General features: G+C 36.8%; 2 protein-coding genes across 3 annotated transcripts; both read left to right on the forward strand.

Annotated features, from left to right (window-relative positions):
- The first annotated feature begins 841 nt into the window (after nucleotides 1-841).
- Nucleotides 842-13312, forward strand: LOC143216709 (pyruvate kinase). 2 transcript variants are annotated; one of them, XM_076440001.1, is made up of 8 exons: nucleotides 842-1032; nucleotides 4388-4423; nucleotides 8402-8746; nucleotides 9187-9373; nucleotides 9459-9980; nucleotides 11018-11356; nucleotides 11439-11595; nucleotides 12893-13312. In XM_076440001.1, exons 2-8 carry the CDS (start codon nucleotides 4397-4399, stop codon nucleotides 12903-12905), a joined length of 1590 nt encoding a protein of 529 aa, XP_076296116.1. In that variant the 5' UTR covers nucleotides 842-1032; nucleotides 4388-4396; the 3' UTR covers nucleotides 12906-13312. The 2 variants fall into 2 exon arrangements, with proteins under 2 accessions (XP_076296116.1, XP_076296117.1); XM_076440002.1 differs by lacking the exon at nucleotides 4388-4423.
- A 137-nt stretch (nucleotides 13313-13449) lies between these two features.
- LOC143216926 (pyruvate kinase) lies at nucleotides 13450-22756 on the forward strand. The gene is made up of 10 exons (XM_076440508.1): nucleotides 13450-13651; nucleotides 13791-13932; nucleotides 14456-14463; nucleotides 15053-15535; nucleotides 16277-16454; nucleotides 16584-16802; nucleotides 16903-17078; nucleotides 18935-19165; nucleotides 20877-21111; nucleotides 21873-22756. Exons 1-10 carry the CDS (start codon nucleotides 13586-13588, stop codon nucleotides 22076-22078), a joined length of 1944 nt encoding a protein of 647 aa, XP_076296623.1. The 5' UTR covers nucleotides 13450-13585; the 3' UTR covers nucleotides 22079-22756.
- Nucleotides 22757-26501: the final 3745 nt, after the last annotated feature.

Below are 26501 nucleotides of genomic sequence, written 5' to 3' on the forward strand. Positions count from 1 at the left end.
AGAATCAAATCATACAAATCTTTTCAAATTCTGCGGGGTGCTCAAGGTACCTCATTTTATCGAGAAGCTTACGTTATTGAGGCTGCAAGCGCCTCTAGCGGCCATCCATCATACGGAAAATGCTGCACGATATCGGAAATCGGAGCACTGAGTGGGAGTGGGAACTGGTGGGAACTTCGACTGGAAACTACTCTCTCTCTTTCTCTCTCTCTCTTTCTTTCTCTCTGGCTACACTGAAAAAAGCACGAAATTTAAAACATAACAGATTTTCGCCAAGCAAAAAGTTACTTCGAACGACCTCGGGGATTATCCCTTTCAAGGAAATACTTGAAATTACTTGCCTAAATATATATAATATTTTTCGACCTATAATATAAAAATACTCTGAACCATAGAATATCATGTTATAGAGAGGAGTGCGATTTTACACACGATACCGTGGACAACGGTGGTCAAGTTGCAAACTATTATTCTGGACTACTTTATTTAATGTACCAATGAGAGCTCGATCATGACAAACGAACCCGTTCTGGTGTTGCAACACTTGCAACGGGAACTATAATATTTATATATATATATATATATATATATATATTCGTAACTTGAATATGTGGTAAACACGTTTTATAAATAAGTTAAGAAATAATAGGCATCCGATTCGAAATGTTAAAACTGTCAAATACTGAAAAACACAGTATAAATTTATTATGTTAAAATATAGGTGATGTCTGTACAATATTACATATATTCGTAAAGTTACGAAGATAAAAATAACTATCGATTATATATATATATATATAAATAGAAGCGTATAGACTATAGACTGGTATAGATAAACACAGAAATGGCATCTATTCCATTGAAAATCAGCCGAGAGGTTCAAGATAAGTACACGAGGAAGCAGTGACCTTTCGTGTCCTTAATCAGTTTCCTACTGACTGTGAAGTCGACGACGTGAGATTCAACCGATTCTATCGTAGCTTATCCAATTTCGTTTCGTTAAATTCGTGCTTGACTAACAACTGAGAAAAGGTAACGACAATGCTTTTTATTACAAAATTACAAGCATTTTGATCGAATAGTCTGGCAATTGAGATATCTAATGGAGTTTAACAATTCGACTGCTCGCGGTTAAAATTTCTAACATGTATTAAACATGTTTATTCGTAAAGACGAGCTACGAATTTCATATGAGATTAAGGAGGCTGGTTCATGTGTGTGGATCTACACACTAGCATATTTAGAAGAAACCCATGTAAATACATACAATTTATACGCAAATGCAAGGTTTCTCACGGGAACTCAAACTGACGCTTCGATATCGCAACGAGCAGTTCAGAAGTGGTCAATTGTGTTCCGTAACAGTTCAATCTAGGACTGTTCGGTCTCGAAAAACCTTATTTTTACGTTATCGTCGAGTCATTTGTAATATTCGGCAGCATTTTGTCTTTCGTGACACTTCCGAAGCAAGTGTGACGTCACAAGATGGCCGCCTCTGACAGATTTTCTTAGATATCACAGGTTTATCGTTCGTATCGAAAAAACAAGACCGAACACCGAAAAGTCCTAAATAGTTTAAGGTGGTGTTGCACTATCAAATGTTAAACATTTCTGTACATAATACTTTCGTTGAAAATATACACGTATATGTAAATATATGTATGTATTTAGAATGTATAGGATAATCTGATGAAGATAATTTTGACCTTGAACATATTTACATATAATACAGTTGTGTAAGGTGCTAGGCAGTGTATAGGCAGGCTTAATGCTGTTTTCGAGACTCTTACATGTTTACAAGGTACACATTCAATACATTCCCCTCTCTTATTTATTTCAATTAAGACGAAAAATATTCTATTCTACGCGTTATTATTGAAATGTACGTTACTACGCGTACATTTGTGTTTATCCTAAAACTTCAGGTATAATATTTAGTATGTCAGATGTGAATTAATCAAAATCATTAATTAATGTGCAGGATATAGTTGAAACAATCATGTTTATTTTAGATATTGTATTACCGTCTTATATCTTTTGAATTCACTTTTTATATGGACAGCTTTATCGTTGTGTTGGCGTAACAATACTCCATTTCATTGCCACAAGTTTGCGGACCATCAAAATTTGGAAATGGCTACATTCAATGACTAATTAGTAATAACGAGTACTAAAGTAAATTAATAATTGTTTATTTCACGCAGACTGTCGACATCTGTACTTAAGAGAAACGGACGCATTCTCTGTTTATAATACTGACATACCGACAGACGTACGAAGAAAGTCTACGTCTATGAATACCATGCAACACTTTGCCACGCGCATAAAACAGTTTACATAAATGTATTTTATGTAAAGTAAACCAGAAAAACGAATGTTTAGTCTGCGCAAAGATAAGAACATCGTTTTTGTCGTATTATATATACTACATAGAATTAGTAATATTTTAACACTTTACCTCCGGAAGCCTATTAATAGGATTTTCAATCATTGTGCTGTATCAGGAGAAAGCATAGAAATTTTCTTTTATATTGCAATCTTAACTGAAACTATTAGATGATGTTATTGAGGGTGACTTGTTAGTTCATAATGAAAATTGCTGTTGCCATTGAAGGTTCCATTAAAAAGTGTTTAGCCTCTTGTACCATAGATTTCTTAAAATTATGCAATAATCACCGGTCGGTAATGTGTTAACGTATATGATATAATCGGTTGATAAAGATTGCTGGGAATGTCGTCCGAGATTTTCTGTACAAACAAAAAGTGACACACTTATGACTTCTGAACTGCTGTATCCAAGAATCCAAGCAGGACCTTGACGTCGCTTATACATTACACGATTACATAATAGTTCACGTCAACGATCTCCCGTTGTCTTCGTATCTGCTGTTTATCGTCGCATTGGTCAATAAAAATGGTTTAACATTAGCGACATTAAAGCAGCCAGGGAAAAAGTTATCCACGAGACGACATAATCTTTATAACACTAGCCTCGCACGGCGATCTTATCGCCGTGCGTAAGTCATATCGTTCCTATCCCCCTAAATCGGATCCCCCTAAACGAATGGCAGTGTGATACCGTTTTCGATGACGGGAAAAATTATTATTAGCAATCCTTCGAATAATCTCTTGAATTCGTCCCAATTTTTATAATTTTATCTTTATTATTATTATCTTTATTATCGGTCAATTATAACGCGCACGAGTCGCTCCAATATAAATAAAATACAACATTGGGAGTTTGATACCGCTTTCGATAACGGGAAAAATTATTATTAGCAATCCTTCGAATAATCTCTTGAATTCGTCCCAATTTTTATAATTTTATCTTTATTATCGGTCGATTATAACGCGCACGAGTTGCTCCAATATAAATAAAATACAACATTGGGAGTTTAATATCGTTTTCGATAACGGGAAAAATTATTATTAGCAATCCTTCGAATAATCTCTTGAATTCGTCCCAATTTTTATAATTTTATCTTTATTATTGTTATCTTTATTATCGGTCAATTATAACGCGCTCGAGTCGCTCCAATATAAATAAAATACAATATTCGTACAATATTAGTAGTACATAGTAGTAGTCTTTTTAGTAGTAGTAGTAGTAGTAGTAGTGGTAAGAAAATTAAAAATCCTATAAATCAGGACACGGAGGGACCATTTTGGTCACTATTGCAATGTTTGTTCCTTGGAAAGGGAGAAGAAAGACGATGGTGTAATCGGAAAATATCGTATGATTATCTTGATAGTTACTATAGTTGTTATATTCTATTTATTGTACATAGTTGGTTCAATCAACGTTGATAATCGAAATCTGAGTGATTCCCATGGAAATCTCATTCTTTTGTGTCTTCAAACGAATATTTACGTAGGTCCGAAACAAATGAATTGATTAGGTTTAACGACACCGTTTCCTTGTTTCTTATCTATGACACCGACATCGATTTCACAATTAAAAAGAAAATCGTGATTGTCACACATATGCATAGCGATACTAGCTAATGAATTCGAATCGATCTCCAGTAAGTAACGTGTTGACAAAGTGATTGCGAAAGCGATAGACGAGAAAAAGGCAGGGACTTACCGATTGACCCTGATTCATCCGTTCTAGCGAGATGCGGTTTTCGTAATTAAATCAGAGGTTCAGAATAGAATGTGCCCCCCAAAATTTTGGTACACCTGCTGCATGCATTGGTACCGTGGCCGTGTATCGCAACCATCGAACGTCTACAATTACCCTCTCTACTTGCGCACGTCGCGATACATCCGTTGCTTGTCCGATAAGCAGTATGCACTACGTGCGCGGACGAATGCAGCCAGACGTAGCCGCGGTACCAACGAAAACGTATTGCCACTAATTCCTGTCTCCTATTTATTTGCGCAGCCTGCCAAAATGGTCTGGATTACCGCCGACGATAAGGTACTATCCTCACCGTTCAGTTAGTAAACGAGTTGACTTTTTGCAGTGATTAGTGCTCTCTGTGTTTCGATTGCTATTACATATGTATGTGTTGATTTTCGCAAGTTTTCGCACAGACATGCGACAGACCTTGCGATTAGAAACTCCCACGCGAATCTTAAACTACTCCGACGAACCGTGCGAAACGTTCATCCGTCGCGTCGCACAGTGGACTGTATGCCCGATTTCAGCGGTCAAAATTCAATCTTTAAAACTTTACATAAATTGTGAAATTTTTCTGGCTTGTTAGTTAGTTGAATATCTGAGGAACAATCTCACATGATTTGTTTTCCCATTCATGTATTCATAAAGCACTGAAATTTCTCGGAACGACTTCAACGAAGTCACCTATTAGTAATTGTTACCTTATTTACGTACGCTAACAGATTTTTGTTTTATAGAAGTTTTTTTAGCTAAGTATAAGGTATACTTTTAAGAGAAATTCACTTTTGTACTATATACATTGTTTTAGTTATTAATATTTAAAGATAATCAACGATTCAGTCACTTTCTTTATGATTCTAACACTTTGGCAATGACTTTGTTTATACCTCCGGGTGCGATCGGGTGTTCATTTCTGTGCCATTCTGTTCTTTGAAGTTTTCTGATTAACATGCAAGAAAAAAAGGCTGCTACTACGCGCTACTCCGTGTTTTATAGTTGATCTACGAAAAAATGGCCATCGCGCGCGCGAGCGAAAACCGCAGCATTTCTCACATCCTGCATGTTCGCATTCGCTATATTTTCGTATTAACTTAAATAAATACTAAATAATAATAATAAACACAATACAGGGTGCGGCGCAAATTAGACCCCACGATTTTTCAACCCCTTCGGGTGGTCGGACAGAAAAATGTTTCTTACCAAAGTTAATCAGTATTTAACCTACAAGAAATTGGAATATTTTTAATTTAAAAAAAAATCGATTTTCAACAAAAAATCAAGGTCGCTGTCATATTTTTTAATGGAACTGGGTATTTTTAACTTCATAATATTGTAGGCAACATCGAAACGAATTCAACGATCTGCTATACAATGACTTTCAGATGACCTTGAAAGAAGTAATAGCATCGCCTCGCATTTAGAGGTAAACAAATGAACGTAAACATTGTGAATGCTCATTTCCTCAACTGTTGTCCGTTTGTGTCGCAAGATCTGTTAGCTCATTACATGAAATTATAAGATACGTTATAACTAGACTGCGGATTTTATGCCTTTATGATAAAAATGGGTAGGTGTAATTTATGACAGTAAAAATATTTGAAGAATTTAAACATACTACTATATCATTTTCAAGCTACTAAACATATTCAGCGAGAAATTAAATATTTATTTCATCCCATCTTGTTGCAATTCAGGTAGAAAATTTTTATTTTGCATAAAGATCCGCAGTCTAGTTATAACAATGAACCGGTACGCTAATAGTGAAAAAATAAATGTGTTAAAAATATTTCACGAGTGCAGAGGAAATGCTCGACAGGCTGCAATGTTATATGCGGAACAATATCCGGATGTAAATCATCTATGTCTGAAAACATTTCGTAATGTTGTACGTTATCTACGTGTAAATTTGGTTTTTTGCGGGTTAAGAGTTCTGAAGCAATGTTACATTCATTTGTTTACCTCTAAATGCGAGGCGTTGCTATTACGTACCATCGAAATATTTCAAATATTCTGGCAATTGGTTCATGGCGATATTTTCTTTCAAGGTCATCTGAAAATCATCGTATAGCAGGTCGTTGAATTCGTTTCGACGTCGCCTACAATATTATGAAATTAAAAATAGCCAGTTCCATTAAAAGATATGACAGCGACCTTGATTTCTTTGTTGAAAATCGACTTTTTTCTAATTTAAAAAATTGAAATTTCTTGTCGGTTAAATACTGATTAACTTTGGTACGAAACACTTTTCTGTCCGACCACCCGAAGGGGCTGAAAAATCGTACTGTATATACTAAAATAAGAAAACAGTATACACATGAAATTTAAATAATATACACGGGGTGGGGCAATAACTATGTTCACTTTGAATATTGCCTTTATTTGTAATAATATGAAAAAATGTTATGGACAAAATTTGCACGGTATAGAGGGGGATATGTTGTGACATAAACATTTTCTGCGTGGGTGGAGGCATATAGGAGATTTCAAGGTCACCTTGATTTTTTTAAAATCGGAAGACCTAATTTTTGTATCAAGAATCGATAGACTATCGAATTCTGAGTAAAAATGTATTGACCTCCATATGTCTTAAATCTAATAGTTAACGAGATATTATCGAAATAATTTTCTTTCTTCTTTTGATAATATCTCGTTAACTATTAGGTTTAGGACATACGAAGGTCAACACTTTTATACTCAGAATTTGATACTCTATCGATCTATGGTATAAAAAGAGGACATTCTGTTTAAAAAAACCAAGGTGACCTTGAAGTCTCCTCTATGCCACCACCCACGTAGAAAATGTTTGTGCCACAACATGTCCCCCTCTGAACCGTGCAAATTTTGTTCACAACATTTTTCCATACTATTACAAATAACGGAGATTGTTCTTTGTAATAACTATTTTAAAAAATATATTTTAATTGTAAATGATTACACTTTTCGATAGTGTACATAAAATAGACGAATAACGTTAAAATATTGATAATAATCCCCGCAGTACTTGATTGAAAAATAGCTACAAACTTTATAATCTAATATACGCTCCTCTTTATGGACAAATTTTGCACTCGAAACATCCGTTTCAGTAAAAAAACGGTATACAGTGCGGAAAGTAGAAATCTCAAGCTTTAAAATGGTTGTTTTTTCATCCAATTTGGATAAATTTTAGCAAAGTTACAGCAGTTTCAATATTGAACGAATTTTGAACTAGACGGGGCTCTGAAATCGGGCATACAGCCCACTGTGCGTCGCGTCGAGTTGTTGACAAAACGCAACTTTTCTCCGAAATCAACTTACCGATCAAAGTAATGGAAATTCGTTTCCGCGTTTACGGTTGAATCGAACACCTATCCATGTACATACATACATACATACATACATACATACATACATATATTCCTAGCTCGGTAGCTATTCTTACCGAAGTCGGTATTTTGCGAAATTAAGCGTTACAATCAGCAGCAATGGTAAGCTATTCTTAGTGTGCTATTCTTAGTCAATCATCGAATTGCATTGTAACACTTTATCTACCGGAAGTCTATCAGTAGGCTACCCATAATTATGCTGTACCAAAAGTAAGCTTAAAAATCTTCATTTACGCAATACATAATCCCAAACATTAGATTATATTATTAGCCATAGACTTTGAAAAATTATACATAGAATACTCGCACGCTGGTAGATAATGTGTTAATAACATTGTGTAAGGGACGGCTTTTTTCGCACCTGACAATAAGTTTTGCTTCTTTATTATAGAATTTTAGGCACTGATTTCGAACTTATCAGCGTATTTTCTTCATCGTACATATTAAGCTCTTTAGAGATAAAGGTTTAATGCGAGCAAAAGCCGATAATGTCCTTTTTCGTTTGAAGTTTGAAGGAATTGAAAGGTTTTACCAATTTATTTTTCATCGAAAGCTCCAAATGGGAATGCGGTGAAGAAATATTTTCAGTTACTCCATGTTGCAAATAACGTTCGCGGAATTAGTTTTGCTCATTTTTATTTTTTAACTATGTAATAATTGGAAATTTTAATTTGTATGTTTGCATGTATTATTTTATTTTCGTTTTCGTAGAATTTTTATTTCTCTTGAATACCTTTTGTATATTTCTGGCGAAATATAAAAGTATGCGCTAAACATAAAAATGTAAGAGTGTCACAATTCAGAATTCACAAAGCAGTATAAAGGGTTGTTAGCGGTTGTTGTTTTGAGCAGCCTTTCGAGGATATTTCTGTAAAAACAGATTTTATCGAATTGTTTTATATTATTATAGATGGCTGGGAAGCCGAATACTCTGGCTTTGTACGCCCAAAGCCAGTTAGACCACATGTGTGCCCTCGATATTGAAAGTCGCGCGTCGTTCGTGCGTCTTTCGGGAATTATTTGCACGATCGGGCCGGTTTCGAGGCCCGTCGACATCCTCGAGAAGATGATCGACACGGGTATGAACATCGCCCGAATGAACTTCTCCCATGGATCTCACGAATACCATGCCGAGACCATCCGCAACGTCAGAGAAGCGCAGAAGAACTACTCTGCTCGCAACGGCGTTAACACCCCTGTGGCGATCGCCCTCGACACCAAAGGCCCCGAGATTCGTACAGGACTCCTCGAAGGCGTAAGCTAATTTTTCAATATTTATGCTTCAACTACCGGAGGCAATTATACTGACATACTGTATATGTAATTAGTTTTCAATTCTGTATTATTTTATATTAGAAACTTGCATATCATTAGACTGCGGACCTTTATGCAAAATAAAAATTGTATGCATGAATTGGGAGACATAGGAACCAAGTAGGAATTTATGTCTCTCTTTAATGGTTGTATTAAGCTGTAAGAAATGTATTGATAATCTTACATTCTTGTAATTTCTATTTTGTTTGAAATTACACTCATCCATTTTTGTCAGAAATGCATAAAATCCGCAGTCTACATATCATACCGTACCATGAATATCGCGGTAAATACCATTACCATTATTCTTTTGCGGAATACATAATACATCGTAACAGTATAATTAGTATAATACATAGAACTGAAACTTTTTTCTATTAGGGCGGGTCCGCTGAAGTGGAATTAGTCAAAGGTCAGACTTTCAAATTGACCACTGACAAGTCGTACATGGAGAAGGGTAACAAAGACATAGTATACGTCGATTACGTAAACATTTCGAAGGTGTTGAAGACTGGAAATCGGGTGTTCGTTGACGACGGGTTGATTTCTCTGATCGTCACTGCAGTCAGTACGTAACGTTCGGTCGTTTCTACGTTTCTACGCAGTCTATTCATTAATTTCCGATATAATACATCGTTGTTTTGATTGTCCAGATGCCGACAACGTTGTCACTACCGTGGAGAACGGAGGCACGTTAGGCTCCCGCAAAGGTGTGAACCTGCCCGGTGTGCCAGTCGACTTGCCAGCCGTTTCCGAGAAGGACAAATCCGATTTGCAATTCGGCGTGGAACAGGAGGTCGACATGATCTTCGCCTCGTTCATCAGAAACGCGGAAGCGTTGGCCGAAATTCGTGCGATCCTCGGCGAGAAGGGAAAGAACATCAAAATCATCTCGAAGATCGAAAATCAACAGGGCATGACGAATCTCGACGCGATCATCGATGCTTCTGACGGCATTATGGTTGCCCGTGGTGATCTCGGTATCGAGATCCCACCGGAGAAAGTGTTCCTAGCTCAGAAATCCATGATCAGCAGGTGCAACAAAGTTGGTAAACCAGTGATCTGTGCTACTCAGATGCTCGAGTCTATGGTGAAGAAACCGCGTGCTACCCGAGCCGAATCGTCCGATGTTGCAAACGCTATTCTCGATGGCGCTGATTGCGTCATGTTGTCCGGTAATATACTATACTAAAAAAATGCTGTTGGTGTGTGCAAACAAGTAAGATATGCGGTAATATCCTCGATAGAATCGGAGTACAGTAATTCTTCAATCGAAGTCCCAACACCCGTGTTTTGAACGGATTTCAGTAGCGTAGAGAGGCTATTTTTTATGACTGCGTCTACCGCGCCGACCGTGTCGAGACTTCAATCGACGAGCCGAACATAGAGACGGACAGAATGAAATAGGATCGCGTGGCCGAAGCGTGTCGCCGTCGCCGGCACAGTTTAAAGGCACATGCGTCATCACCAAAGTTCTATCTTCTTTATTTTCCATTATTTTCTAATGGAACTTTCACCAACATATTCGTGGCATTTTTCTAATGCAAAATGATACCAAACACGATATAATTTCAACTGTATTTAGTGGTTTAATCGACGATGAAAGTTTCGAACGCAACGAAGAAGAGCGTATAGGAAAGAAAGAGACGCGGACAGTCGACATCGCCGGCACAGTTCAAAGGCCCGCGTTGTCGCTGTCCTTCCTTGCTCCCGAAACTTCCACCGTCGATGAAACCACTAAATGCAGTTGAAATTATATCGTGTTTGGTCTTTTTTTAATCAGAGAAATGCCAGGAATAAGCTAGTAAAAGTCCCATATAAAACAATAATGAAAATTAAGAAGTTTGAGAATTCGATTCACTCGAGTCAATGTTGTGGTGTTTACACCGATATACCCGAGCCGAGATCCATCATCGCCGCCCTACGGCGCGGCGCAGCGTTGGCCGGCAGTGGAGTCAGTAGGCACTGGACTTCGATTAGATAGGCGACCCAAGACTTCGATTGAAGAATTACTGTACTCGGCGCGCTGTCCTAGCGTGGAGGTAAACTAGTCTAAATGCGTCGAAAAATCTCTGAAAATGTCAAAGTAACGTCAAGTTGTGAGAAACTATTTTTTATGTGTTTCTTGTTTGAAACTACGCACACCCATTCTCTTTCCATAAACGTATAAAATCCGCGGTCTACTAATAAGTGAAATTCACCTGTGTTACAGGTGAAACGGCCAAAGGTGAATATCCATTGGAATGTGTTCGCACAATGGCTAACATCTGCAAGGAAGCAGAGGCTGCTATTTGGCACAACCAGATATTCCATGACCTTGCGAGCAAAGCCATACCTCCGATCGACCAAACTCATGTCGTAGCGATTGCTGCTGTCGAAGCATCCGTGAAATGTCTAGCCAGTGCCATAATAGTAATCACAACTACCGGTCGGTCTGCACATTTAATTTCGAAATATAGGCCGCGATGCCCGATTATCGCGGTGACCAGGTTCCATCAAGTTGCGCGACAGGCCCATCTTTACCGTGGTATTCTGCCGCTTTACTACGAAGGTACCGCAAAACGTTCCTAGGTTTACAACACTCGGAAACGCTTTAGCAAGAATAATCGAATTAATCTACTAATTGTTTTCAGGCGCTCCGTTGTCCGATTGGGTAGAGGACGTCGATGTACGCGTCAAGTTCGGTCTGAACTTCGGCAAGGGCCGTGGTTTCGTTAAAACCGGCGATTCAGTGATCGTGGTTACCGGATGGCAGAAAGGCTCAGGATTCACGAATACGCTGCGCGTCGTGTACGTAGATATTCAAGTTACTCGTGACGATGACGAATGCAGCGTGCGAACCATAACAGATTCTTACGAAGACATTTTGTAGTTGCATGCTTAACGTTCCTGCATGTACTAATATTTTGTTCCTATCCAGTGTACCTTGATGCAATTTCACCCAATACATTCCTTTGAAACATCCTATGTTCGTTGTACCTTTGTGCTTTTAGGCGAGTTTTGTCTACGTCTACACACCAGAGTTACAGTCTATTAAATCACACTTATGTACGTATAGTCCAGTCAATGAATGCTCATAAGCGGGGTGTAGAGGGAAATGGAAGGAACACAATTTTTAACTTTGGGACTTTGTTTGGACTAGTTAGGAGGTATACATACTAAAAGTCCCTACACCTAGGAGGTGAGCGGAGTGCAGGGAGACACGTAGAAGAGATCCTCTTTTTCGGTTTTCCGCGTATATCTCGGAAACTATGTGTCCTAGCGATAAGACCATTCTATACAAAATTAAAGCTGACAAAATGTGCCACAAAATTGATTCGATTCAGTTTTTCGCTATCTCGCATAGTTTCCGAGATATCCGCGCTCAAAGTTCACTAATTGTGCTGAAGAGTTAGCTAGTCAAATAAGGCAAAAATTTCTTTCTCACAATTAGTGAACTTTGAGCGCGGATATCTAGGAAACTATGCGAGATAGCGAAAAATTGAATGCAATCAATCCTATGGCACATTTTGTCAGCTTCAATTTTGTATAGAATGGTCTTATCGCTAGGACGCATAGATTCCGAGATATAAGCGGAAAACCGTAAAAGGGGACCTTCTACGTGCCCCTCTGCACCTCGCTCACCTCCTAGGGGTGGAGACTTTTACTATGTTTACCTCCTAACTAGTCCAAACAAAGATCCAAAGTTAAATTGTGTTCCTTCCATTTCCCTCTACAACTTTTCGTTGACTGGACTAGTAGAAATCAAGAGAAACTTTGATTATTTAAATATGAAATCATTTGTTAATGGACTTCGATGCTCTTCGAGATAAAACATAATTGATCTTAGTATGAAAAATTAAACAACTTGGCACGAATTTACTTTGACTATAGGACAGAGTGAAAAATCCGATACGGAAGACATGTGATACATAATACATATCATACATACGATTGTGTTTTAAAAAAGTGGATTTAATAACTCTGGCCTTGGTGTCGAGTCGAAGCATGTATTCGAACGTGTTTTTGATTGTCGTGTATTTTTGAAATGCTTGCTCATAACTGTCGGTAACATTTGTAAATTTGTATATTTTTTTTCTACTTTTAGGACCGTTGATTAAGTACAACTACTAGCTGGTCTTACTACAAAGAGAGAAACCTGGATACAGTGATTGTAGATGTTAAAAATTAATTCTGTATGTAACTCATATGTATGATGAGCTTAGTAAATTTTTAAATTAATAAAACAGTTTGAAATTTGAAAAATTCCAGTAGCTACAGTATTATACATATACTTGACCTCGCGAAGGTCTGCAATAATACCGTACAGAGGACATGTATTTACGTATGTGTAAATAAGTATATACATATTATTACTATATTGCACACGTATGCGTAAATACTAAATACACACAACATTAACGGCTAGGTACAGTGAGATATGTAATTATATAAAGCAAACATGACATACGTTGGATTCTATAATTTCTGTTTGGAGCTGAATAAAAACAAATTTTATTTTATTTTACTACAGTGTTTTTATTACACATGCAACGTGTGCGCATCGTTTTTTAGGTGGATCAATTGCAATATTCAGACTGTAAGTCGTAAGTTGTAAACACAAGATTTGTAACAGAATAGAATAACAGAAATCATCTCCCCTCTCCTAACCTGAACCATATCGGCAATAAAATGGACAAATAATTCCTAATGGAACTCCCATAGTATTTATATTTGTTCCTCTCGCCTCCGAAACTGGTCAAATTCACAGGTACATTGCACCAACTGCAAGCCATACACTATGATATGTTCCAAAGAAGTTTCAGCACCAGCCAAAAAGATCAAACCTAATCACCGAGTACCATGGGTATTTCAAATTTATATACTCGATATAATATTTACATTTTCGATTTTTGTGGAAATTCTCCAGACAAATTTAAAGAGTTTATAAAAGTCGGGAAATGTTATTTTTACTAATTAGAAAATTGCTTGCAATTCACGTTCAGATCACCGATTTTGAAGATTATATTACATCCAATGACCAAGTAGAAGCTATCTGTCGAAAGACACGTCTTGAACATAATGCGCAACTAGATATACATTCTAATCCTAAAATAGCAAGGCTCACTAAAATTATGGTTACGTTGGGTTAGTTCTCCAAGATTTCATTATACTACATATGTATGTGTATACATATGTATAATTCTGATGTCAGCGCCCGCTCTAGCGGTTATGTCGCCCCGGACAAAAAGACAATTGCCGCCCCTTAAGAATATATAATATATATTTTTTAAATAAAGGTACATATTTTTTATCTTCAATAAAAATCAAATCATTTTATTTAAATTTTAATAAAAGCATTTACTTTAATAAAAGCAAATTTTGTATTAATTGGGTATTTAACACATCAATATTTTTCTCACAGTTACAGCCAAAATGGCGCCCCTAAATTTTCGCGCCCTGGACAAATGTTCGGGTTGCCCCCCCCCCTAGAGCAGGCCCTGCTGATGTGTGTTATATGTATACATATATCTATAATTCTGCTATTATATTTACCATCTGTAGTAATGTCGTATAAACTAATTATGTTAGGAAAAATAATATTGATGCAGAATTGATATAGTTACCAGTATTGTATATTATGTACTACTACCGTGTTTGCGTTTGCTAGTAGAACCAGTACAGTATTAGTCGGACCAGTTAAGAAATCACATTAATTAAACGATTTCATTGTACGAATCCATTCTAATCCTCTAATTTAAATTGAATATATCGAATAGATCACAAATAAGATTGCGATAATCCAATGGAATAGAAAAAACATGTAGTTAGAAATTTTTGACTTTGATCGATGCATCGCACAGTGGTCTGTATGCCCGATTCCAGAGCCCCAGCTAGTTCAAAATTCGTTCAATATTGAAACTGCAGTAACTTTGCTAAAATTTATCCAAATTGGATGAAAAAACAACCATTTTAAAGCTTGAGATTTCTACTTTCCGTGCTGTATACCGTTTTTACTGAAACGGATGTTTCGAGTGCAAAATTTGTCCATAAAGAGGAGCGTATATTAGATTGTAAAGTTTGTAGCTATTTTTCAATCAAGTACTGCGGGGATTATAAACAATATTTTAACGTTATTCGTCTATTTTATGTACACTATCGAAAAGTGTAATCATTTACAATTAAAATATATTTTTTTAAATAGTTATTACAAAGAACAATCTCCGTTATTTATAATAGTATGGAAAAATGTTATTAACAAAATTTGCACGGTACAGAGGGGGACATGTTGTGGCACAAAAATTTTCTGAAATCGGGCATTCAGCCCACTGTGCATTGCTACGATCTTGTTTTGCACCATACCTATAAGTACTTACAATATGTCATCGCATTTCGCGTGATGGATAAACAGTACAATGAAATTGTATCCATCGTCTATCGTCTATCGTCTATCGTCAAGGTTGTCCGAACCGTAGACAGCACTGTTTGTGTTTTCTTACCGTTTGATCTAGGTGTCGCGAACTCTGATCCCACAGCTATCGTTGATATGATGATGGCGGGTGCAAACATAGTCCGTTTGAACATGTCTCGTCAAGTGGAGAAATGGCATGCAATCACTGTACAGTCTATCAGAAACGCTGGGAATAGAATGTATGAGTTCACCGGTGAGATTTACCCTGTAGGGGTTGCGATGAGCCTTCGGGGACCTGAAATAAGGACTGGCATATTCCGAGGCGACCAGAATAGCATAGTATACTATATATACATGTATTCTTTTTCGTTCACAGTTTTCGATTTTATATTACCTATTATGTTCTTATAGTTGCTACAGTTTCTACAGGGTGTCCCACGCAACTGGAACAGGCTGTATCTCCTAAACGGTCGGGAATACAGGAAAACGTTATAAGAAAAAGTTGAATGACATCAGACACTGAATTATTTCGGTCTCGGGAAGTGTTCCGCAGTACCTACGTTATGTTCCATTACAAATCAGAGAACTTTTAGCTTCGATAACTTCCTAACGAATAAGTTTAGGGCATAAGTATACTACTTTTATGTAGAGCACAACAATAATCTGCATCGATTGGTGCTGTCAAAAATGTAGGTTTCCATTAAAAAAAAAAAAGACAGTTGCATTTTTCTGATGCTCCGATGCACAAAAGTGCATAAAATTAGTTGCGTAGTATGCACCGTCTTATGCCATTCAACTTTTTCTTATAACATCTTCCTCTATTCCCGACTGTTTAGGAGGTAGAGCCTGTTCCAGTTGCGTGGGACACCCTGTATATGTGTATTGTATATATATTCGGGAATTATATATTCCCCAAATATATTCGGGATTCCCGGACATTTTCGGGAATTCCCGTACCGTCTCGCACACCTGTAATATATATATATATATGTGTGTTTATTTATTTATTTATTATAGTTTCCTACAATTTCTATTACTTATTGTCCAATTCGACTGATTCAATGATATTCGTATCTGCAGGGCTACGCCGAGTTGAAAGAGGATCACGCGGTAAAAATAGTAACAAATATTGTTGCAAAGCGTGCAGGATGTGCCGCTTGCTTTTGGGTTTCTTATCCCGAATTGCCAAGAGTATGTCGACCCGGTGATAAAATTCTCATCGATCGAGGCGTTGCTTTGTTGCAAGTCGTTTGCGTCCGTCAGTTACGATTCTCAATTACCTTTCCTCATAATTTCTTAAATACGAATATAGTATACGATAAATTTTCAATAAACTTCGAATTAAACGTTCGACTACATCGCGAAAAGTAATTTATTTTGAATGCAGGTGAAACGGACATAGTCTGTAGGATTCTAAAAGGAGGTACAGTGCGGGACGAAGCGCTCGTGCAATTATTAGACAGCGTAGTTGCGTTACCGCAATTGTCAGAGACGGACGAAGAACATATTCAATTAACTTCGTTTCTGGAATGTGATTTTTGCATAGTGAATCACGCACGGAACGAGAAAATGGTGGAAGCCGTTAAAACCGGCTTTAACGAAATTGGTGGGGCTATAAATGAATTGAATTTTACCACGAAAGCAATCGAGATTATGTATTTTTCGAAATAATGTTTAAACTCTTTCCCTGAATTTCGTTCCTAAAGGTACCCTTAAAATTTGCGTTATCGCGAAAATCTCCTCTCAGCAAGGTCTAGACAGCTTCGACGAGATTTTGCAAGTATCCGATGCTATCCTTCTCGACAGAGCGAGTATCGAAATCGAAGTTGGCCCCGAGAAATTATTCCTCGTTGAGAAAGTTGTTGTTGCAAAGTGTGTCAAGGTATTTAACAAGTTATTGTAACATTCGTTAGAATTCTGTCAAATTACATATCAGTAGGGATGGGATCAAGTACCTCGCAAACAGGTTCGAACCTTGATTGATGGAATTCGAACTCTCTATAAGTACTTCGAAAAAATAAATACATAGTACATACTCCCAAGTATACTCGAACCTTTGCCAGATAGTTTCGAACCCTTTAGAAGTACTGTGGTAAACGTAAATAATACTTGCAAGTATACTCGAATCTTGGTCGAACAGTTTCGAAACTTTCGAAATTTTTATGAATATCGTTACGCATTTCCGTATTCTTGCACGCCCCGTGGCAACGTAAGACTGTTCCGGCACGGCGTCTGTTTACGTTTTTTTTGTAAACACGCTGTGGAGATGAGAGAGAAAACGGGATCTCATAATTTTACATGCTTCTACCGATGATTGTAGTTTGGAATGTACTTTGCGACAAAATTGCGTGTGTGTGTGTGATATTATATCGAACATTATCTAGGTGACGTCGAGAACAATCATTTGTATATGTGTTAACTGCATTCTTAGATCCACGATTCAAAACATTAGCTTTTTCTAAAGATGAATCTATCCCTCGAGCACGGGATGCCTTGACTGATATAGCCACTAATTATATTAATAACTAGCTTTTGCCCGCGGCTTCGCTCGCACAGAAAACCGTTTAATGCCCTCGGAAATTGATATTGTTTCTCCATATAAAACCTTTTAACCCCCCATTCACCCCTATAGAGTTTTAATTTTATGTCATGCCGCCATCTTAGATCTCAAAACCCCTTTTCACCCCCTTAGGGGATCAATTTTTTAAAATGCCGAAACAGGTGTTTGATTAATTATATCGAAGAGCATTAAGACGAAGTTTCAAGCAAATCCGACCACGAACAAAATATTCCTCATACAGACGTTGCAACCCCTTTTCACCCCCTTGGGGGTTGAATTTCGAAATATCCTTTCTTATCCCTTGTATAGATCATAAAGGAAACCTCTGTGCAAAATTTCAGCTTTCTAGGTCCAAGGGTTTAGCCTGGGCGTTGATCAGTGAGTGAGTGAATGAGTCAGGACTGCATTTTTATATACATATAGAGAAGATGATAATTCATCTACAACGTGTGATAGTTCACAGACGCAGATGTCCGAAAATCGGCACAATAGCGAATCATCAATTTGGTCATCCTTTGACAATGAAATAGCAATTGCAAATTATACGATATCTATGTCATCGTCTGCTGTGTTAGAAGTGGAAAATTATCTAAAATCACAATATTTAGAACGCAAAGAAGACCCGTTATTATTTCGGCGTGAAAATTCAATCGAGTACCCCATTTTATCAAAAATTGCACGTGACTATCTTCGTATAATGGCCACTTCTGTACCTTCAGAAAGAGTTCTTTCAAAAGCAGGAAATATCATGGATAAAAAAAGAAATAGGATAAAACCAAGTATTGTAAATGAAATATTATTCTTAAATAGTTACGAATTTAATAAAGAAAGTACTTAAAACCTACTATGCAGTTTTGATTTCCAAGATTCGAGTACTACTTGTCAAAGTTTCGATTACTTTCAACATCGAAGTAATTATAAGTATCTTTCCGAAATTTGTAAGTACTCATTCCGAGGTTCGATAACTACGTGTATACAGTGAATACTTTTCAAGTATAATCATTGAAACGTTTATTGCTTTTAAGTAGTAATCGAAACCCATGAAATGAAACTTGGTTATTGAACTTGACTTGGATTCGGGAGTATATGTTGAACTTGATCCCATCCCTAGATATCAGCTTATATTATTGTAATTGTGCTTGCTAACAGCGATCGTTTTATTCGTTAATCTAATTCAGGCAGGGAAACCCGTTATACTGAGTTTTCACATGTCCAAGGGAAAAGCACCGGGACTCGACGTAAACCTAATTGCAAATGCTGTTTTAAACGGGGTCGATGGTATTTTTCTTAAAACCGGCGAAATGGACGGAAAGGAAACTAGCGAGTTAATAAAGAATGTAGACCTGGTCTGCAGACAGGCAGAAAGCGCACGGTGTCGGAGAGAAATGTTTGATGAATTGATTTGCAAGGTACATACGCGCATTACGCGTACACGTAATATGTATAGTACATACGCATTTTTACGCATACAGTGGACGAAATTTCTATAAGAACATCATAATTTACTGCTAAAAGTTCATTTATTCGGTAATTTTATGTTAGTATAGTGTGAAAACCTTATGAAAGCCAATGTATTATTACCGTAAAGTAGCGCATGTAAACAAATTCGAAAGTTCTCAGTGTTCTAAATAAAAATAATTGAATGCTGTACGAAAGTACGTAAGTACGAAAGTATAAGAACGACAAGTTTTTCTCACTTCCGTATCATCATTACTACAAGAAACATCGTCCATACCTCAGACAGAGTAAATATTGAAATTTAAGTACAAAATTGTTTAACATACATACATATAATAATTCTTCATTTATTAGAATAACACGCGGAAAAGTTTTAAATCTCGAAGAAAGAATAAAAATAGATGCATACCACGATGCAGGTTGCTCTATTCGAGAGATAGCCAACAAAATTAATAGATCTACTTGCATACATCATTTTCTAAAATTGCGTGAAAAATATGGCAAAAATCATTATACAGGTGGAAATACAAAACTCACAAGGCGTGATCGTTCTCGTATCTTTAAAGAAATATCAACTAATAATAGCACTGCCATTGAAGTAGCAAGAGTTTTGGATCTGCCAGTAACTACACGACGTGTACAGCAAATATTATAACACGATACACGGTTAAAATGGAGTAAAATAGTAATGAAGCCACCTCTTACCCAGGATCACAAAACTGCAAGATTAAAATTCGCAAGAGATCACATGACCTGGCGTCAAGAGTGGAAAAATGTTATATTTTCCGATGGAAAAAAAATTTAATCTAGACGGTCCCGACGGTTTTAGATACTATTGGCATGATTTACGTAAGGATAAAGCCGTAACGATGAGTAGGAATTTCGTCGGTGGAAGTTTAATGGTGTGGGCTGCGTTCAGCTATAATTCAAAAACACCAATATGCAAAATTTGTACGAGAATGAACGCAGAAGAATACATTGCCCTATTAGAAGACACTTTAATTTGCTTCATCGAAGAAAATCATGACGACAACGTTATTTTTCAACAAGATAACGCAGCGATACACAATGCTAAGAAGACTCGGGAGTGGTTTAGACAAAAGAATTTGCAACTAATGAACTGGCCGTCACGTTCCCCCGATCTAAACCCAATAGACAATTTATAGGGAATCCTATCACGAGCAATATATGTATAAAAATGGGAAGCAGTATAACAACATTAAAGAGTTAGAAAACGCAGTAAGATACGAGTGGAATCAAATCCATAAAACAACGTTGCAGAATTTAGTTTGTAGTCGAAAATAGAATATTTGAAGTGATTACCTCTAACGGTGGAAGTACTAAATACTAATAATTATAAACTTGGTTTTTTATTCGAATTTATTAGACTGTACTTACAGAAATTTCGTTATACTTATGTACATTAAGTTGTAATATTTTGTTTATAACAAATATGAAGCAGTTTTTTTGAATTCAGAATATTGATTTCTGCTTTCTTATATTCCTTAGTTATTTTCTAGCCTTCTTTTAATCATATTATCAAAAATACTTTTTTGTTCAAAATAGTAGCGTTCTTATAGAAACGTCCATTGTACACGATTCACTGGAAAAGAATGAATAGTTTATGTTTATACCGTGGCTTGTTTCATTGAATAAAAATAGATTCGAACAAATTTGGATCCCATACAAGCTGTCATTATAGGAGCCATCGAGACATCCATAAATTTAAATGCTGCTGCAATTATTGTCGCAACGACGTCTGGTCGAAGCGCTGTTTTATTATCAACGTATCGTCCTCGTTGCCCAATTCTTGCTGTCACACGTTACGGCGCAGTTGCAAGATGGCTGCAACTGCATTACGGGATCCGTCCATTTCATTATAGAAGTAAACACTCTAATTTTTTCATTTACCATACAGCAGTTCTTTTAAATACATATAATACATACCTATCACATAATATACAGGGTCTGTCCAGAAAGTAATGCAATCACATTTGTTAACAAAAATCTATTGAACATATGAGTACAAACCTTTAAAATTCTTCAAAGTAGGACCCTTGGGCGTCGACACATTTTTTCCAGCGCGATTTCCATGCTTCGTATGCTGCCTGGAAGGCGTTATCTGGAGCCTCTCGTAGTACCGTCGTCGCAGCCTCGTAGAGCACTTCCAACCAAAACTTTTCCGTAGATTACGGGGAAAACAGTAAACGGTACTTCTTAGATGGATCACAACACTTCCTCAACCCCGCGTACAGTCCTGACTTGTCTCCCGCCGGCTTCTTCTTGTTTCGAAAAATTAAAAATGTGCTAAAAGGATGCCATTTTAAAAGCGTGGAACGCGTCAAAGTGGCTGTGACGAGGGCACTACGAGAGGTTCCAAAAAACGCTTTCCGGGGAGCATACGAAGCGTGGAAATCGCGCTGGAAAAAATGTGTCGACGCCCAAGGATCCGACTTTGAAGAAATTTGAGGGTTTGTACCCATATGTTTAATAGATTTCTTTTTTAAATGTGGTCGCATTACTTTCCGGACAGACCCTGTATGCATTGTAGTTTCTCCAACTGTTTTCTTCAAGTATGAACGCAACGAGCTATAATTTACTTTATGTACTTTCAAGTTATGTATGTACGTATAATTGCAAATACAGAGGAGCCATTACCTGATTGGAACGACGACATGGACTCGCGAATACAAACTGGCGTTGATTCTCTTCGAACAAGCGGATGTATAAAAGTGGGAGACGCGGTCGTTATAGTTAGCGGATGTCGCGAAGGATCAGGATTTACAAATTCCATACGAGTAGCTTATGTATCGCCAGGACATGTGGAAAATCAAGTAACTAATAACTTTGAGCCTTGTTGGTGAAAGATTTTATCGACAGTATCAATTTCTCTCACACTAAACCAAACAAGAAAAGTAACATATTAAAAAGCGTAACTCGAATCCAATGTCTTGTTTTATTGTAAAATTATATTTACTACCTAAAAGACGATTGTCCAGCTTATTTTTATAGACATACCACATGTACATATGGAGTATGTATTTCTTCGCAGTTTAATATTTCCTTGATTATTTAGGTAATAATGTAGCAATCTTTCGATTACCTTTTATTCAACTGACAATGAGATTCGTTTGAATAATAATTTAGTTTGTTACCGAACGTTTAAAATTGAAATAATAAAAAAAACAAAATCTCTTCATATTTATTCGAACATTTTAATCAAATACGCGGGCTTACCCGGATGATTTTTATGAATATATGATAATGTTTATCTTTGATACTCCACACATCTGTTCCACGTATTTTCAAACAACGAATTATCGATTGCTCTTTCTCGAATACGCCATCATTTATTAAGCTTTTCATTGGCGATTCGGTCTTCTTCCGAAACATGTGAATTCGCTATTTCCAGCGAAATCGATGCGCGCTTCAAAAAATACAACAGGTAACGCAACTACACTTCTCCAAAGAATTAAGGGCGAACCCGAAAAATTGGTCCCACTTTACGTGATCACAACACCGTAAAAAATTGCTGTATCGATATTGTTAAACAATGGTTTGAAAACATGTAACCTCTAGTTTCAAATGCTCTGTTTCAAATTGTTGCTATGTTGGTTTTTTACAAAGTTATAGCGAGACGAACACAACATTGACGGTTAAAAAACATTTTGTGCAACTTTGGAACATCACACAGGGAGAAACAAATTTTTTTGATAAATCGCGTCAATATCATTTGGAAGGGCTATCTTTCCTGTGTAAAATGTGTGGATGTCGATTATTGTGCGATTTTTTTTATTCGAGTTATTCAACCTTGAAGTAAATGTTGGCAAAATCGATTTCTTCTAAAATCCTGAGGTCGTGGACAAATTTTGAGCCCAGATTTGAAATCAGCGTGAAAAAATCTACGGGAAATGATATATAGCATGTTAAAAAAAAATTTTCCGCCCGTGGTACTGGAGGAACCACATTTTCTTGAAATTCTACATGTTTAACAAATTTTCGCAACGTTAAAAAACGTTCGTACCATAATCTCCCTATTTTTCCCATATTCTGAAAAGTTTCAGCTTTAATTCAAAAAAAGTTTCATCGCTCTACCTCATGTCTATCGAAAGTTCTTTGATTTTGAATCGAGTTTGGTTCAAATTTTCCACTGTGCGCCGCACTACGGCCCGAACCGACGAAATCTGTGTCAAAATCAAAGAACTTTCGATAGAAATGACATAGAGCGATGAAATTTTTTTTAAATGAAAGCTGAAACTTTGCAGAATATGAAATAATTATGGAGATTGTGGTACGAACGTGTTTTAACCTTGAGAAAATTCGTTAAACTTGTAGAATTTTAAGAAAATTGTGGTTTTTTCAATACCACGCGCGGAAAAAATTTTTTTTTAACATGCGACACATCATTTCCCGTAGATTTTTTAACACTGATTTCAAATCTGGTTTCTCGAATAACTCAGCAACTCGAATAAAAAAAATCGCACAATAATCAACAACCACACATTTTACACAGGAAAGATAGCCCTTCTAAATGATATTAACGCGATTTATCAAAAAAATTTGTTTCTCCCCGTGTAATGTTCCAAAGCTGCACAAAATTTTTGTTAACCGTCAATGTTGTCTTCATGTCGCTATAACTTTGTAAAAAACCAACACAGCAACAATTTGGAACAGAGCATCTGAAACTAGAGGTTTCAGGCTTTCGAACCATTGTTTAACGATATCGACACAGCAATTTTTCACGGAGTTATGATCACGTAAAGTGGGAGCAATTTTTCGTGTTCGCAGAAGTGATCCTTCAATTCTTTTGAGGAGTGTATTTTCAGCATCTCTTTTTAAACTTCTATAATAATTACCTTAATATTACAACTATTTATACATAGAAGGTAGATGAATAATTTTTTGCATCTGTTCTAAACGAATACATTTATCGAATAATTTCTCGCAAATGCATCTTTACAATTTCAATAGTAGCGAACTGAGAAATGTTAATTAATTCCAGTGTTAAATTTACCATGTTGCGCAAGAATTCTCGCGCGCGCACGACAATTTTTCTATTTGCCAATTTATCAACGTCTATCTCGCACAGATTTAATATCCATAGAAAGCCGTATTCAACTGTGTACTACGCTTATTAGATTTCACATACAGTATCTCTCCCGTATCGGTTAATGATTAGGCGTTTCAACGTTCCGCCGCCCCCGCCACCGCGCCACGCATACGGCAAAGTTTCCGCGGTGTTCGATAATATACAGGTGTCAGGAATCGTGTTTGCATTCGATGGAAGCACAGTAGTCGCGTTATCGTACACCGTGAAAGCACCTTTTCTACCCTGTGATCGATTCGACTCTGCGATCGTTGCGTTGAAAGAATGGCTAACGGAAGAACGGTCTCAGTAAACATAGTTTTACGCTTATACTACTTACTTCAGTTTCAGATGAAAATCTCAGTATCTTGCTGAAATTTCTTACTGGAAAAACGAGTTGGCGAGAGTAATTCTCGCTTTCTAACGTATCTTTTAACATTTTCAATCTTTCTTCTATGGAAACACGGTGACAAAACTATTTCGCGCATGCCAGCTTATAAGACATTACGGTATTTAATAAATGTTAAATGCTTTCGGCGCAACGGTTCGATCGTTTACTACTAATTATTTCAAATTTACCGCCTCATATCGATAGATATAACCTAGATCGTTTTCAATACGTTCTTACATCAGTGTCTTGACACAACAAGCATGTCCGACGCACGTAACACACGCGCGCGCGTGCCACACAATTATTATAAATTTATTTTCCCCAAAGCAAACGCGATTCAAATAAATCTTGAAAAGGATCCAAACTAGGATCGAAACGTTGATTTTGTTTGATAGTTAGCAAAATTGCTTCATAATTAGTATTAAACGATCGAACCGTGTTGCGCCGAAAGCATTTAACATTTATTAACAGCAAATACGATCGATAGAGCAAGCATATTTATTACGGTATTTGTCAGAAATGATTTATATCCGCAAATCTTGTGTAACTTGGTGTAGAATGAATCGCAAACACATTAGAAATGGTATTCCCTTGAATTTCATCGATACGTGATCTACCCTTATGCGAGGCCAATTAATGTGTCTGTCACCGTACGCCGCGCGGCGCGGCGCGGCGTGTTTATTCAGACATTAACAGCGAAGACGTTCAAGTGAGCATTAACAGGAATGTCAGAATGGAATTCTATACGCTCTCGAACTTCGTATGTACATACGTCTGTATATGTATGTACATATATCTGGCCCAATTATCGATTTCCTACCATTTGTCTTCCTGTATGAAAGAAGTATGACGCTCTCCGCGTTAAACGTTTACACAAAGTGTAGACATTTAGGCTTAAAGTAAATGCGATTCTATTCGATCATTCGAGGAGGGATTACAATAAGAAAACGAACAGAAGATTCCCGAGGAGAAGCGGATATTTAACGTTCCAACTACCGGTAACCAATTAACAGGCATCGTGATAACTCTCTGTTGAATATCTGAAAGAAGCTTGATAACTTCCTTTTAGACAACCGTCTGAAAAGACACTTGGAAACTCTACGTACAGTGGGTGTAGAAAGTATTCGTACACTGATAAATTTCAAACAAAACTGTGAAATTGTTGTTTATTAACTATTTTTTCTGTAAACAATGAATACGTACATATTCTGAGATGTCTATAGAATAGATACAATGCAAAAAAAAATTAATTTCTTGATTTACTTGCGAATGTAATAAGGAAAAACAAAAATTCGACTGAAATACACCAGCAAATAGTATTCGTACAGTCTCTAACTGTTTACAATTTGAGAAAAAAAACGTAGTGTAAATTAATGTGACATTAAAAAATTGTTAACTAGTATTTGGTTGGATAGCCTTTGGCCTTTATAACCGCTGCAATTCTTCTCGGCATTGAATTTACTAAATTTGAGGTCACGTGTTGTGGAATCTTGTTCCACTCTTCCTTCAGTGCATTTTTTAAGCTCTCTTTTGAAGAAATTTCATGTTTTCTGATCTGTCGTTCTAAATAATCCCACAGGTGTTCTATAACATTGATATCAGGAGATTGTGGCGGAGTTTTCAGATACGCCGGTGTGTTATGTAGTATCCACATTCTGGTATTATACGCAGTATGCTTGGGATCATTATCGTGCATGAAAACGAAATCATCTTTAATATTCATTCTCTCTGCACTAAGATCAAGATTACGTTTCAAAATGTCAATATAGACCCTGTGGTTCATTATTCCATCAATAAATTCTAATGAGCC

This window comes from Lasioglossum baleicum, chromosome 16, assembly GCF_051020765.1.
Source record: "Lasioglossum baleicum chromosome 16, iyLasBale1, whole genome shotgun sequence".
In the NCBI taxonomy this organism is placed as follows: domain Eukaryota; kingdom Metazoa; phylum Arthropoda; class Insecta; order Hymenoptera; family Halictidae; genus Lasioglossum; species Lasioglossum baleicum.